This window comes from Danio rerio, chromosome 7 (genome assembly GCF_052040795.2).
Source record: "Danio rerio strain M-AB ecotype USA chromosome 7, GRCz13ab, whole genome shotgun sequence".
Classification (NCBI taxonomy): Eukaryota; Metazoa; Chordata; class Actinopteri; order Cypriniformes; family Danionidae; genus Danio; species Danio rerio.
This window is the reverse complement of record NC_141027.1, coordinates 33,208,361-33,222,416: the sequence shown is the minus strand read 5'-3', so window position 1 is coordinate 33,222,416 and position 14,056 is coordinate 33,208,361. Positions and strand designations below refer to the sequence as shown.

At 34.5% G+C, this 14,056-nt stretch overlaps 1 protein-coding gene across 1 annotated transcript; it reads left to right on the top strand.

Moving 5' to 3' along the window:
• Nucleotides 1-62: 62 nt before the first annotated feature.
• On the top strand, nt 63-8,777 carry mns1 (meiosis-specific nuclear structural 1). The gene is made up of 10 exons (NM_199433.3): nt 63-169; nt 321-545; nt 1,729-1,856; nt 2,137-2,239; nt 4,077-4,306; nt 4,429-4,645; nt 4,728-4,835; nt 6,120-6,377; nt 6,485-6,610; nt 8,371-8,777. The coding sequence occupies exons 1-10, from the start codon at nt 167-169 to the stop codon at nt 8,482-8,484; spliced, it is 1,512 nt and encodes a 503-aa protein (NP_955465.3). The 5' UTR covers nt 63-166; the 3' UTR covers nt 8,485-8,777.
• Nucleotides 8,778-14,056: the final 5,279 nt, after the last annotated feature.

The following is a 14,056-nucleotide window of genomic DNA, read 5'->3' as shown; positions in this document are numbered from 1 at the left end:
TGAGTGGCGCTGGCCAATAAAATTCCTCTTTATTCTCAGGTCAGGAAATCCGACGTTTCTAGGACAACGAGTCACAAACAACTGAGCGCCGTGTATTACACTTTGTCTGGTTAGAAACCCTTATACCGCACGGAGCTGAACAAAAACTTCCAGCACACCTTTAGGAATGGTAAGTGTGACAGATTTTTTGTTCATTGAACGAAGAGTCTGTTGAACAAAATAGTTAAAAGTAACCTTAGTGTACAGATGCCACAAATATAAACGCAAATAGTGCGGGATTTGTTAACGTACAGAGGTTAAAAGCGACCGTCTCTTTGCAGTCTTTTACAAGTCAACGGCGCAACATCTCTCACAACCACCATCAGAAGATGATCCTGGAGCACCGCAAACAGGAGGAAAGGCGTGAAGATCATTCCAAACGCGTCGTTAAAGAGCGGCAGCTTGAAGCCAACCTTAGCTGCGAAGACAGAATCGAGAGAAAGCGTCTCCTACGCAAGCTGCAAGATGAAGAGTATGGCAAACAAATCGAGGAATCACTTCTCAGGGTTAGTTTCATTACATATGCTAAAAAAATCTCGTTTTGTTTATTTGTTAGAATTCCTTATGGATTCCCAGTAGCTGTACCATATAGCACTTCCTGAGTCGGTCCACATACATATTTAAAATATTAAACAAACAAGAACATAGTTGAATCAATAACCATGCGTTTAAAAACACATAACTATTAAACATACAATTAGGGATGATAAGATAAGAATTTTTAGCCGATACCCTGCTCCGATTCTGATGCATTACGCTTTACAATGCATAAGCACATTTTCAGTCCAAGTATAAGCTTAAGACACATAAGATACTAAACCATTTAGTCTGGACATGTCATGGTCAGAAGCAACTTTACAGATGAAAACCGATTTTAAAAATTGGCAAGAAAAAACACTAATAAAGCAATTTGGAAACATTGCAAATCATGGAAGAAGAATTCATCATGTCTCATTGAAGTATGGAGCGCATATTTGATGCATAAGGAGTTAAAAGGCACATCTATAATCCATTACTTCTTTACTAAAAGGATAGGTCCATAAACTACTGCTTATTACAATACAAATTTTCTACAATAAGTTATATGACTTTAGGGGAAAAAAAATTGTTTTTTTAATCACCTAATTTTTCCAGCCAGGATTAAATGAACTTGCAATATTGCTGAAAACAGAACATTCAGTTCTGATATGTAAAAATATTTCAGTTCTTATGTGTCCTCTGCTTGTAAACTCGTAAACAAACAATTGGGATCGGTTCATGAGATCAGCCAGATTAGCAAGTACCAATCTAGTCATGAAACGTGATTATCGTCCGATACGGTACTCTGGCTGATCGATCGGAGTATCTCTAATTAACATGCCAGTTAAGACGTTATAATGTTCTATTTATATAGCACTTTTTCCTAAAGCACTTTACACACATTTTTTGAAGGGTGAATCTCTTCAACCAGTGTTCAGAATTCACCTTAGAATGTGAATGCAATCATAGTGTGCCAGAACATCACCAGTCATCAGCATGGTGGAGAAGAGACAAAGTAGATAATATGGTGAGGAATAGAACACCATGATCGTGGGCAGAGGCCAGTGGGCAAACGTTATTTACATATTTTACTTTTACTTCAAATTATACTTACATGTGATAATAATAAATTGTAACTGACTGTTTCCCCCTGAAAAATGTATGTTTTAGGCAGAAGAGGACAAATTATTCAGAGAGAGGCAGCTTGAACAGGAGGAGAGGATGGCCAAGGAGCTGGCAAGAATTAATAACGAGAAACTTCGAGATGAGAAGATGAGGCAGTATATTAAAGAGAACAGGTATAAGTCATGATAAAATCAAAATGTACTCTTTTATTTTCTTACGTCAATTTGCTGTTCTAGAGGTAAGCAATTAATCATTGTCTTGGCCTACTCATCCAAACCTGAAATCAATGCTTCTTGATTTTGGATGGCATGTTCTCTGATGTCAGTTTGATAAAATGGGCAGTGCAATAAAACAAAACAGCTTACTATTAGATATTCTGTTTTACTTTTACATTTTATGTGGACTGTTCTGTATAATGTTTAGAATTTACTACATTTGTTGTTTCATTTGCAGTGTTGAGCTCCGAGAGCTGGAGTTAAAGCTCAAGTCTGCTTACCTGAATAGAGAGCGGGCAGCACAGATGGCAGAAAAAGAAGCGATGCGATATGAGACATTGGTGAGTGTGAACTCCAAATATCTTGCTTTTAGGCATATTTTCTTGTGATGTTATTTGTGAATCAAGTGTATTAGTGCCTGATCACTTTTTCAGCAGTGCTTGTTCTGTAAGAATTTTTCTCATAGGATTTTTTAGAAAGTAAGAACAAATTATCAATATTTATTTAGGATAGCCATCTTGAAGTACATGGCATGGGTTCAGTGGAGTCATAAGGGACCCCGAACATTTTGTACTGTTTTAGTTTACCACCACTAATGTAATTGTGGTTTCTCTTGTTGTCACAGCGGTGCTCTGTATGTTAATGCAGTTCTTTTGTCTGAGATGGTTCTCAGATTCCTGTTCCTATTCTAAATTTGGTCACAACTTGCTCATGATGTGATCATCACAAATGGCCCAAAAACAAAATCATTCACATTTAATCTTCTATAATAATTTAGCCATTTTAGAAAATGAGCATCAACATACTTTTATTGTAGAGTGGAATATCTGTCTGGACAGAGACAGACAATAGTTTCTTACAAAAGTGTTTGTGAAAGCATTATAAGTCATGAACCAAACAGCCAGATATAGGTTGAATCACAAAAAAATATAAAGTTTGATTTGAAATGGTAAAATGTATTAAAGTCAGACAAAAGACAAAAGGTAAAACCTAAGAAACAACTACACAAAGGGTGCTTTGAAACTATGAAATGTATGGAAATCAGAAAAAAAAAAGAAAGAAATCTTATATAAACAGTGGTGACTGTCCAATAGGGGGCGCCCCCACAATATTATTTAGAGAAAAATGCTGTTAATCTTTTACAAATATGTTAATTTTATGTTGAAAAAAATATTAGAATGTTATTCTAAATATTGTTCAAGAAATAAACTGTGCATAAAGTCTTTTTTATTATCTATTGTTTATTATACATTTATTTTTTTATTTGGTTTTAAATGATGGGTTAACTACATACGGCAAAGGGGAAATTATTTGTTTACAAATATACATTGTTCATAATAAAAAATTACTTGTGATGACAACAACATTTTGGATAGTTTAAAGCTAGGCCTACTGTTAAAACAGATACATATTGTAATTGATGTATTAAAGTAAATATCATTTACTAATAAATGGTTTAGTACAGGGTGATTAAAAAAAGAATTTTTGAAAATCTGTATTTAATCAAAGAAATCTGATGGAACCTTGGGTAATTAGTCAATGTGAAGAGTACATGACAAAGTTGTTTTTCAGAAGAAAACAAGTTCATAGATGTTCAATATGACTCCCTCCAGACACTCGAGTGACATCAACCTGATACTTGAACTCGTTGCACGCTCTCTGTAGCATCTCAGGCATAACAGTTTGGATAGCTGCACTTATTCCTTCTTTTAGTTCCTCAATGTTATCTGGTAAAGAACACCAAATCTTTAACGTACCCCCATAGAAAAAAAAATCAAAGGGGGTAGGGTCAGGACTTCTTGGAAGCCAGTGATAAAGTGGTCTGTCACAAGCTGCCTAGTGGCCAATCCGTTGCTTTGGGGACCTTTTGTTCAAAAAGGCAACCAAATGAAACGTCAGAGCTGCCTTAAATAGATGACAGAAAGATCTTAGCTCTCCTTTGGTTTTTTGCAGAGTTCTTGATTTTCAGAGAACATTTTGTGGTATTCTTTTTGAATCACCCTGTACTTTATTGCATGTTTTAAGAGTAGTTTTTTTCTGGTCAAATTTTTAATTTAACTGTGCCCTAACAAAAGTTTTTAGCACCAGCAGGCCACTGTGTATAAAGCACTGAAAATGGCAAAAAAAATGTAGCCTTTACTTCTGGAACCCATATATTGCTCTCTATTTACATATTAGAGAGAAGAGGCTATGATTGCACGTACAATGCGGGATGAGCATGAGCTTGCAGAGATGGAGAAGGAGAAGCTGGAGCAGAAGAAGTATGAAGAGGTGGTGCGATACCAGCAAGAACTTGAGCGGCAGCTTGAGGAGAAGGAGCGCAAGAGGCAGGAAGCCTATGAGGAGTTTCTTAAAGAGAAACACATGGTGGATGAAATCGTGCGGAAGATCTATATGGAGGATCAGATGTGAGTGTGCTCTTTTTAAAAAAAAATATATATATATATATATATATATATATATATTGTGTAACAGATGTTTTAGTAAGAAGGTTCTGGAGAGGTTAATAACTGAAAAGCTTAACTTAAAGGGAACTTCAGTTACAACTTGATAAGATGAAGGCCACTCAGAGGTACATTGAAGATTTTAAAAAGCAACAAGCAGAGTGGAGACGTATGGAGAGAGAGAAGGTGGAAGCAGAGAACAGACGCATCATTGAGTTTGCCCAGTACCAACAGAGGAAGGAGGAGGACAGAATGGCCAAAGTCAGAGAACGAGAGCAGGCAAAGGAGACCCTGCACAAAATGGTACATGACAGCTCAAATTATGTTCCTTCAAATACAGGAAAGCAGGCAAGATTTGATTATTAACATGGTCCTTCTCTTTTAGCTTTCTGAGCAGATTGAGTTGGAAAAACAACAGCGAGAGAAGATGGAGCGCGCACGTGAGGAACTTTGCTTGGAAGAGCAGGCAGAAGCTGCAAGGCAACAAGAAATTGTAAGAACTCGCTTTTTACTTTTTTACTCAATCTTGTGATTTTTGTCTCTAAAATGTTTTAGTCATGTTTATTCATAGCCAACAAAATTATGCACTATGTTTATGACCCTAATTCTTCACTGTGACCCTAATAATAAATAAAAACCCTTGAGGCAGGTTATTCGGGACGTAATGGGGTTCATTAAAGGTGTTTTCTTTCACTACTTGTTTAGCCTGAATCAATGTATTCAGTGTAAACTGAACGATTAATTCTTAAAAGATTGTGTTCTCAACAACAATGCAACATAAATGATGGTGATTTGCATATGTTTATTAATCCTTTGAAGCGCTACATTCAAATTTGAAAACACAAAAATCAAGAGATTGAGTCTTTTAAGTTACAAACACAGTCAAATAACACAGAAGTACTGGAATAACAGATTATAGTTTATATAAAACCATTGATGTTTCTGGTAAAGATTAAAATTGGGGTCATGCATTTAACTTGATGCTCAAAAATGAAAGTTTTAGGCACAAATGACATTATTTAACCAATAGGTGGCGACAACCAGCCATCAAAAAATATGCCACTAAATAATTCTTCAAAAAGTACACATCTAGCAATGAAAAATGAAGTTTTATGATTGAATTACTGAATCATTTAATGAAAATGAGATTAACAATAAATATGGGTTATACAAATTATAATGTTCGATTTCTGCATTTAGCATCATCAGCAACAGTACTAGTAACAGTAATATTTTCACAATACTGAATATTTTACTAAAAGTTTCTTGCAGTACTGTTTTTGTAATAAATGGAAAGCAAATTACATTTAGCTCCTCCCTTTTAAGCTGATCCGTGACTAAAACAATATTATGTGAGCTGAACTGTGAGATTTGTGATTCGTTATACCACTTATATATTTATATATTAAATTCAAACCCTTATTTTATTGGTTGATTGGATGACTGATTGATAACAATTTGTACATTTTTGTAATAATAATTCAAATAATAATTATTATATTTAATAATAATTAAAATTATTTAACATTATTTATTGATGAATTTCTAAGCGTAAATAATGCAAGTAATGTGTCCACATTGAAAATGCCTAAAAGAAAATGTTCTTATTTAACTGAATTAAACTTTTGTTTCATTATTGGTGTGGTTAACTAAGCTGCCACTAGTTATGTAGTGAAGGGTGCAGGGCTTTGAGACTGATGTTGAATACCAAAATAAACCTTCAAAGTTCCACATCTTATTCACACTTACCACCTGTTTACAATCATGCCACTCACAGGAAGAGATGGAGAAGAGGATCCGGCAGCGTCTGGAGCTACAGCAAACACAGCAAGAAATGATGGCCTTCAAGAAGTTGCGCTTACAAGAGGAAAAAGAGGAAGAGGAGGCCTTCAGACAAATGATGATGGCTAAATTTGCAGAAGATGATCGCATTGAGCAGATGAACGCTCAAAAGCGTCGTATGAAACAGCTAGAACACAAACGGGCTGTGGAGCAGCTTCTGGAAGAGAGGAGACAACAGTATCTGGCCGAACAAGTAAGATTTAAACCTCAAAAAAAGCCATTAGCTCCATCTGATTCAGTCCATATAAAAAAGTTCATAGTACAGACAACATGTACTGAATGAATCTAAATATTCAACAGGAGAGGGAGGAACAGGAGAGAGCAGTTGAACTGGAGAGAGAAGCTCAGCGCAGGAAGATCATTGAAGAGGAGAGACAGAGGCTCCTGAAACAGCATGCGACTAAACTGCTGGGATACCTCCCAAAGGTGAGAATACTTGAGATAGATTTTTGTAAATGAACACTGCTTTAAAGGGATAGTTCTTCCAACAATGAAAGTCATCATTTGCTCACTCTGGTGATGTGTTAATGCCATATGCCCTTCTTTCTTTTTTTCACACAACACAAGTTTTTTTTCTGAAAACACAAATTTAACTGTGGGATGGTGGAGTGAGCGGGGCACAAACTAACATAGGGTTAGCTCTAACACATGATTTAAACATTTCCACACATGCTAGCATAAATATTTAGTTACTAAAAATATAGGACTTTTATCTTAACATAGAAAAAGTACATTTCTGGCTTTAATTTCCATCCTAATCCTGTTGAAAAAAGTAGGTAGGTTTTGTAGCATTACTGGCTGCTGGTTTAAGCTGGTTCTTAGCTGGTCCTGTGCAACTAGCTCCTGCTCAGGACAGCACAAGACCAGTTCATTAGTCATGACTAGAGCCAGACAGAATTTTGCCATTTCTGTGCATAATTTTGTAAAAAATGTGTGGATTTATGCGGAATGGTTTTGGGAGTATCATAAATAAACTTATTATATGAAATAATATAAATAAAATATAAATAAAAATATAAATAAAATAAAAATAATATGCTTTTACCTTTTATTTACTTATTTGGTAAACAAAGCAAGTCTCTCTCATATTAGATCTACTACAAGACAAAAAATATTACTTTACAATCTATATTGTAAACAAATCAAATGAACATTTTTATATTAGACCATAATATTACTGAAATTATAAAAAAAGATGAATAAATGTAAATTTACACAAGCAAATAAATAAGCTCAACGATAGGCTAAAAACTGAAGGAAGTCTGCAGATTTCTGTGTGTGCAAATTCTGTGTGAGCCCAGTCATGACTACTTTAAATTAGCTCAAACCAGCAGCCATATTTTAAAATCTAACCAGCATATGCTGTTTTTTGTAAACATGGATGTGTTTATATAAATATATATAAAATTAAGTAAATGTGCTGTTGGTTTAATCTCCAGTCTGTTATTTATAAGATAAGAGAGTGCTTTAATGCTTAGCTAACTAGCAGAAGACACTCACCAGTTTTTAATTCCAATAGTGCAGATGGTAAATACTAAAACAAATAGTTAAATGTAACAAATATTAGACTCTAAATTCACACAAATGTCAAAATGACACTTTACTCACTTATTTAGGACAAACATTGTCCGTCATCTCTAAAGTAAATATATCTGTTGTGTTTGTCACAAAAAAACGTGTCCAAGCTAATCTGTCAAGTGGAAATCTGACTGTCATCTGACTGCCATAATTTTTTGCTCGATACTGTCTCAGGTATAATTTAATGATGAAAATACACAGATACTGTTTGTGATTTTTTAGGCAGATTCCATATAATCCTAGAACAGCGGGATTTTACAACATATCTTACATGAGATTATTTTGTGATTCAATAGCATCTTTTTTAAGTCAGAAAAAGATATCCGCATTAAAACAGTAAAGGGGTGTATAATAGATTATTTAATTAGCATTTTTGGGTAAACTATCCCTTTTAGCATATATATATATATATATATATATATATATATATATATATATATATATATATATATATATATATATATACATATGTGTATGTATGTATGTATATGTACAGTATATATATATATATATATATATATATATATATATATATTTTTTTTTTTTTTTTTTTTTTTTTTTTTTATTATATTATAATTTATAATATATGTATTTTTTTTATTCTGTAGGGTATTTTCAAAGAAGAAGACCTGGAGCACTTTGATGAGGATTTTAAAAACAATTTCAAGCAACGGCAGGCAGATATATTCTCAGATGAGGGCTGGGGAGATGATTCACAGTAGGGTAATTCCACCATGATGGTAATTTATGAACACTACATGGCATTCTTTTTCATTCTAAGCTGTGTCTACTGGACTAGTATAGCTTGCTGCTGGGTGCATCTTCCATTTTCACAAAAGATTAGAACAAACGTCAGACATTATGCAAAAATGTTTCCTTTAATAAAATGTCCATAGTATGTTCAAGTTAATTGTAATTGTGTAAATGTCAAACTTATTTAAGCTAGTGATTGTGGTTGATGATGAAATATTGGTCTCAAAAAGATACTACCTATTAAAGATGAACATTTGAATTATCTAAGGTGAATCTGTCACATTCTGGGTAATACAGTGTTGCTTTCTTTTGTCTGAACCATATTGTTGATTGTTTATTATTCATAGACTAGATTATTCATCTAGAGTCAGAAAGCACATAAGCAGTTCCTTTCCTCTGCGTGATTTCATTGCTTTCTAAGAAAGAACTGGACATGGTTAATGGTTGGCAGGCAGTAAATCATACAAGCAAGAATTTAATCAAATGTGACTGCTCATGTACAGTCAAGTCTGTCAGTGTCTCAGCGGCTGTCAGTCAGTCAGTCTGTTCACTTAGTCCATTACATTGGTCTGCCTGCTGTCATGGCCATAATATTCTTCCACCTACTAGAAGTGTTGACTAGTCAATACCACATCCCTACTAAAAAAAATGTCATGCCCCTCTTGGAAATGATTTTATAAAGTTTAATTTGAAAGGCTGTCATCTTTTCATTCTTCTTTAATACTGTTCTAAAATTAAAGAGCCATAAAATGAATTTCTTGAAAGTGTCAATAAAAAAATTCAGCTTTCCGATTTAACCTTGCTCTGTGTCACCATCAGCAATCGAGGAAGCTCAAGTTCAATGTTAAAGTCAGCATGAACCAGAAGTTGCTCTGACTTGTATTTCAGTATGTTGATGAGCTTCCAACTAACTGGATTATTGAGTAGAGGGTGGGGCTTTCTTTTTGCACATCATTCCCTTATAGCACACCTACAGCAAGAGCTTAAAGAATATTGTGGCTGAAACCATCAAACGGACATCATCAGAGAAAGACTGCCACTCTAAATGTCGAAGCAAACATTTTTTTCTTTGGATTAACTTGCACAAATTAATTGTTCACCTAAAGAATAACATTGTGTGCTTGCATAATAAACATTGTCATTTTCATATTATTTCGTATGGATTTTAAGCCTGTTAAAATCCGTTTTATTAGATCACCACATATTCTTCTTATGTGCTATGCTGATAATAAAAGCTTTTGTCTTTTCCAGATAAGTCTTCTCTTAATTATATCCTAGAAATGACCTCTGAGTAGTAGTAGAGGTTTAATGTTAAAAAGCAATCAATCATTTTAAGTGTCTGTGGCAGGTAATATCCTGTGTTAAATAGCTTTAGTGTTTACTGCTAGTACCAAGCTAACACTTTACTATGGTAATAAGTAATAGGACACTATACTATACACTATACTACTATGTCATAAGACACTATGCAATATGACTGGGAAAATTTACTTAGAAAAGCCGTTTTGTTGATATTGTTGCAGTGCCAAATGATGTTGTCAGATGACTCATTTAAAATTATCATTCAGTAAAATTATGATTTTTTTTTCTCATTTATATAAGTTATATTATACTTTCAGTTTGATATGTATTTTTTAACTAATGTTTAATTTATCAAGCACACATTATATTGATAAAAAATGAGTGTGATTTAAATATTTATAATGATTTACCAAAGATATAATTTAAAATAAAGGCTGTTATATCACTCTTACTTTTTAGTCAATTAAGAAATGTATCGCATCTACCACACAATTATGAAACGGATGAAAACATTTTTAAAGATAATAATAATAACCAAAATCAAATTATGATGGTAATAATAAGCTTTATGGGCAGCAAATCAGCATATTAGCATTAAATGCGTGTTTGTGTTTGTGTGTGTTTTACTAAGGTATATTTATGGAAAAAATTAAGGTACAACTTTAAAAAATGTTCAGCTTTTTGAATATGTAGTTTATACTTATGGGTTTGAAAGTATCTAATAACATTTAAATTTTTAAAAACCCATATATTTATATACTAGTATTTATATATTTAATTTATTTGGACATTTTTTTTATTTCTAAAAAAAACGTAAAGACCCTTAAAAAATGAGAATTGATTGAAATAAATATATTATTTTCATTCATTGTGACTGAAAATCAGGGTCGCTACTATTGTGTCAAAAATGTCAGAAAATATGGCACCCTTTTGTTTTTTTAAGCAAATAATGCATTAATATATATTTTTATTTTACATTAAGAAGAATTGTCACTAGTGGCTAACAGAATAAAACAAAAATATAAATTTAAAAATATGAATTTATGAATCACTCTAAAGTTAAATATATATAAAAACACATGTACATTAGAGTGATGTCCTCCATAGCTTTGAGAAAATATAATGTCTGTCCTGTCATATAGCCATGTTTTGCACTGTCCACCATTCATAGATGATGATGAAGAGTCCTCGGGTTGTTGACTATACCAGATGCACATGCAGCACACTGACGCACTTGTTCATGTCTGCGCACATACTCAGACATGATATTCATTCCTTCCTTCCTTTGTTTCTTAGAGAAAGAAGACTTTTGCCTTTAAGTCAAATATAGAAATGTTCAGCATGAAAATCTACCGTCTCATAAAGTTTGTAATCCATGCCAGAGCTTGACTTAGGTGCCTTGCAGCTCAGTTAAACCATTAATGAGAGTTTTGGTTATTTTCCCCAGCACTGGATCAAATTTTATGTGGTCCACCTACTGTAATGGATTTTCTTTCAAGTTGGCCAAATATTTCTTTCAATTGTCATCTTTGAACTGAAGCTCAGTGATCATGACTTAATCTTTTCTGACAATGTTCTGCATCACATACTTTATCTGCTCACCTGGGAAGATGAAACACGAATACCTTGAAGGAACTTTACGCTGTTTGACAGGCCAGTGAACTCAGAGTGTGTGTATCATTGCTTACGCCATCATTGCCTTTTTCTAGCATGGAAACTTTTTGTTCCTGAGCCTGACTGTATTGAATTGTCTAAGAATGAAGACTCTGTTTGTCAAAGCTGTGTGTCTACAATGAAGCTTATGCTAATAGACCAGACTCCAACGCTCCATTGGATTAGTCTGAGCTTGGTTTGACTTGGATCAATCACACTTTACGTCATCACTTCTATGCAGGCATCATTACTATATGAGGCCAAACGGAAATGAAAATCATACACATGCTAACCATATTAAAAACATACAGGGATCTCTGAGTGGAACTTTGCTCATTTCCTGGTTCCTATGGACCCCCTGATAGATATTAGCACTGAAAAAAATTCAGACATTTCCTGTGGCTAACCTTTTAACAAGATGTGGTTTTATAAAGGAGAGTCATAAAGCCCAAAGGCTTTCAGTTTGCCCTTATGCTGCATCTTCAAGGCTTTGCAGAGGTATAAAGATATTCTACATTTGCACTAAATCCCAGCATGCTGTTGGAACTGGTACAAACTGGCTGTGTTTCAATAGATGGTGTATCTCTCACTTGATGAAGCTCTAATGAGATGTGTATTTATGGGCTGCCATACAAAAGACTGTCTGAGGAGGGGTATGGAGGTCTTTCAGATCAATGACCAAGCAGTGGGAGGCTCAGACAATGGACCAATAAAGCACAGAAGTAGCGTGAGAACGTCTGAATAAAAGATTAGTCATATCATTTGGAAATGGACGTACAACAGTACCTAATTATATTGCATTTGGGCTAATTAATGCTGGTGTGAGCTTGTAAACAGCCATTGCTCATAACTACCACATCATTATTAATCCGAGCCACGCTCATTGCAAGCTTGTATTATTTTCCATGTTTCTCCCTTTGGAACAAATCACCCCCGTACTGGAACTATAGTGGGGATTGGGGCCTTTGGTTTGGAGATAACAGCAACCTGTGACAAGCACATTCCGAATCAGTCGTCGCCAGGTAATCTAGAACTGCTGCCGTGGCATATTAGACCATAAACCACATCGCTTTCATTGCTAGTTTTCCACAGAGGTGTGGAAATAAAGCTCACTGATCCCAGACCAACCTTGGAAAGTGTAAATAAATAAACCAATGTCAACAATGCAAACCAAATGAAAGGTTGGGTGTGTTTAAATGCCAAGGTCTGCGATTTTTATGAATCTTTTAATGGCCTGTCGGAGCTGTTCGTTTGGCAATAGTGCTGAAACATCAGCTGAGATCACACCATCGCATGACACTTGATTTTCCATGTTATTAACGTTTTCTGATCCAGTTCACATCAAGTGTCTGAACTAAATTACATTTTGCATTTTATACATCTGTTTGTGGCCTGTATTTACATTGTACATAAATTTAAAAGACCTGCCTTTCATTAAAGCTGTAATTCACTCCTGCAAACACATCTGTAATTACACTTTTAACCCTAACCAGTCCTTAAATTTACTCTGTCTTTTGCTGTATCTCATCTCAATACTATCAAAAATACACAAATTAAGTAAAGTGGTGACACACTTTCAATTTTGTTTTTAGGCTTTTCTTTTAATGATCAAGTAACGATACTCTGGTGATAAATGTGGCAGTGGTTCATTCTGTGGAAATGTTGTGATGCTTAACTCATTATTCATTCATTCATTCATTTTCCTTCGGCTTAGTCTATTTATTAACCTGGGGTCGCAACAGAGGAATTAACCGCCAACTTATCCAGCATATGTTTTACGCAGCGGATGCCCTTCCAGCTGCAACCCATCACTGGGAAACAGACTTGTGGGGGAATCCGGAGCACTGGGAGAACATGCAAACTCTACAAAGAAATGCCAACTGACTCAACCAGAACTCAAACCAGCAACCTTCTTGCTGTGAGGCGACCCACTGCCCCACCGTGATGCTCTTAACTCATTATTAAATATCAATATTTAGGGTTTTATCTATATAGTTTGCAGGACCCCTCTAATCACTACCATGTTTTCCCTATCAGCAACAACCCTGTTTATTAAACCTATTAATATTGTGTTTAAAAGTGTTATGATCTAACTCTGGCACTTACAGCAATATTCAATATACTCTAGGTAGCTAAATAAATGTACAGGCCCTCAAACAATGATAATGTCGTGGAGGGGTTTTATTAAACGTATTAAGTCTATTTAAAATCTATACAGTTTGTTTTATATGTGATTTTAACATTCTTTTAGAACTAGCATGTCTTTTGGGCAATTATAGAAATGTTCCAACATTTTTATGTTTTGCTACGTGTTAGGAAAACAGATGAACACAAACACACACGCTGAGACTAAATAACTTCTTAAATTTGACCTAGTCTAAGAAATATCGTTATTGAGGTAAATACTGCGGCAACGTGTAGTTGTAACAGTAACAAACATATTTACCATTTCTTAAAATGAATTTAAAATCCAACCTTTTCCAATGGATGGCGGGGTTGATCAATTAGTGTATTTTCCAGAGGCGCGTGCTCCTCCCCCTCCTCCGCATGTTCTCTTTATAAATCCAGAGAGAAAACCTCATTATC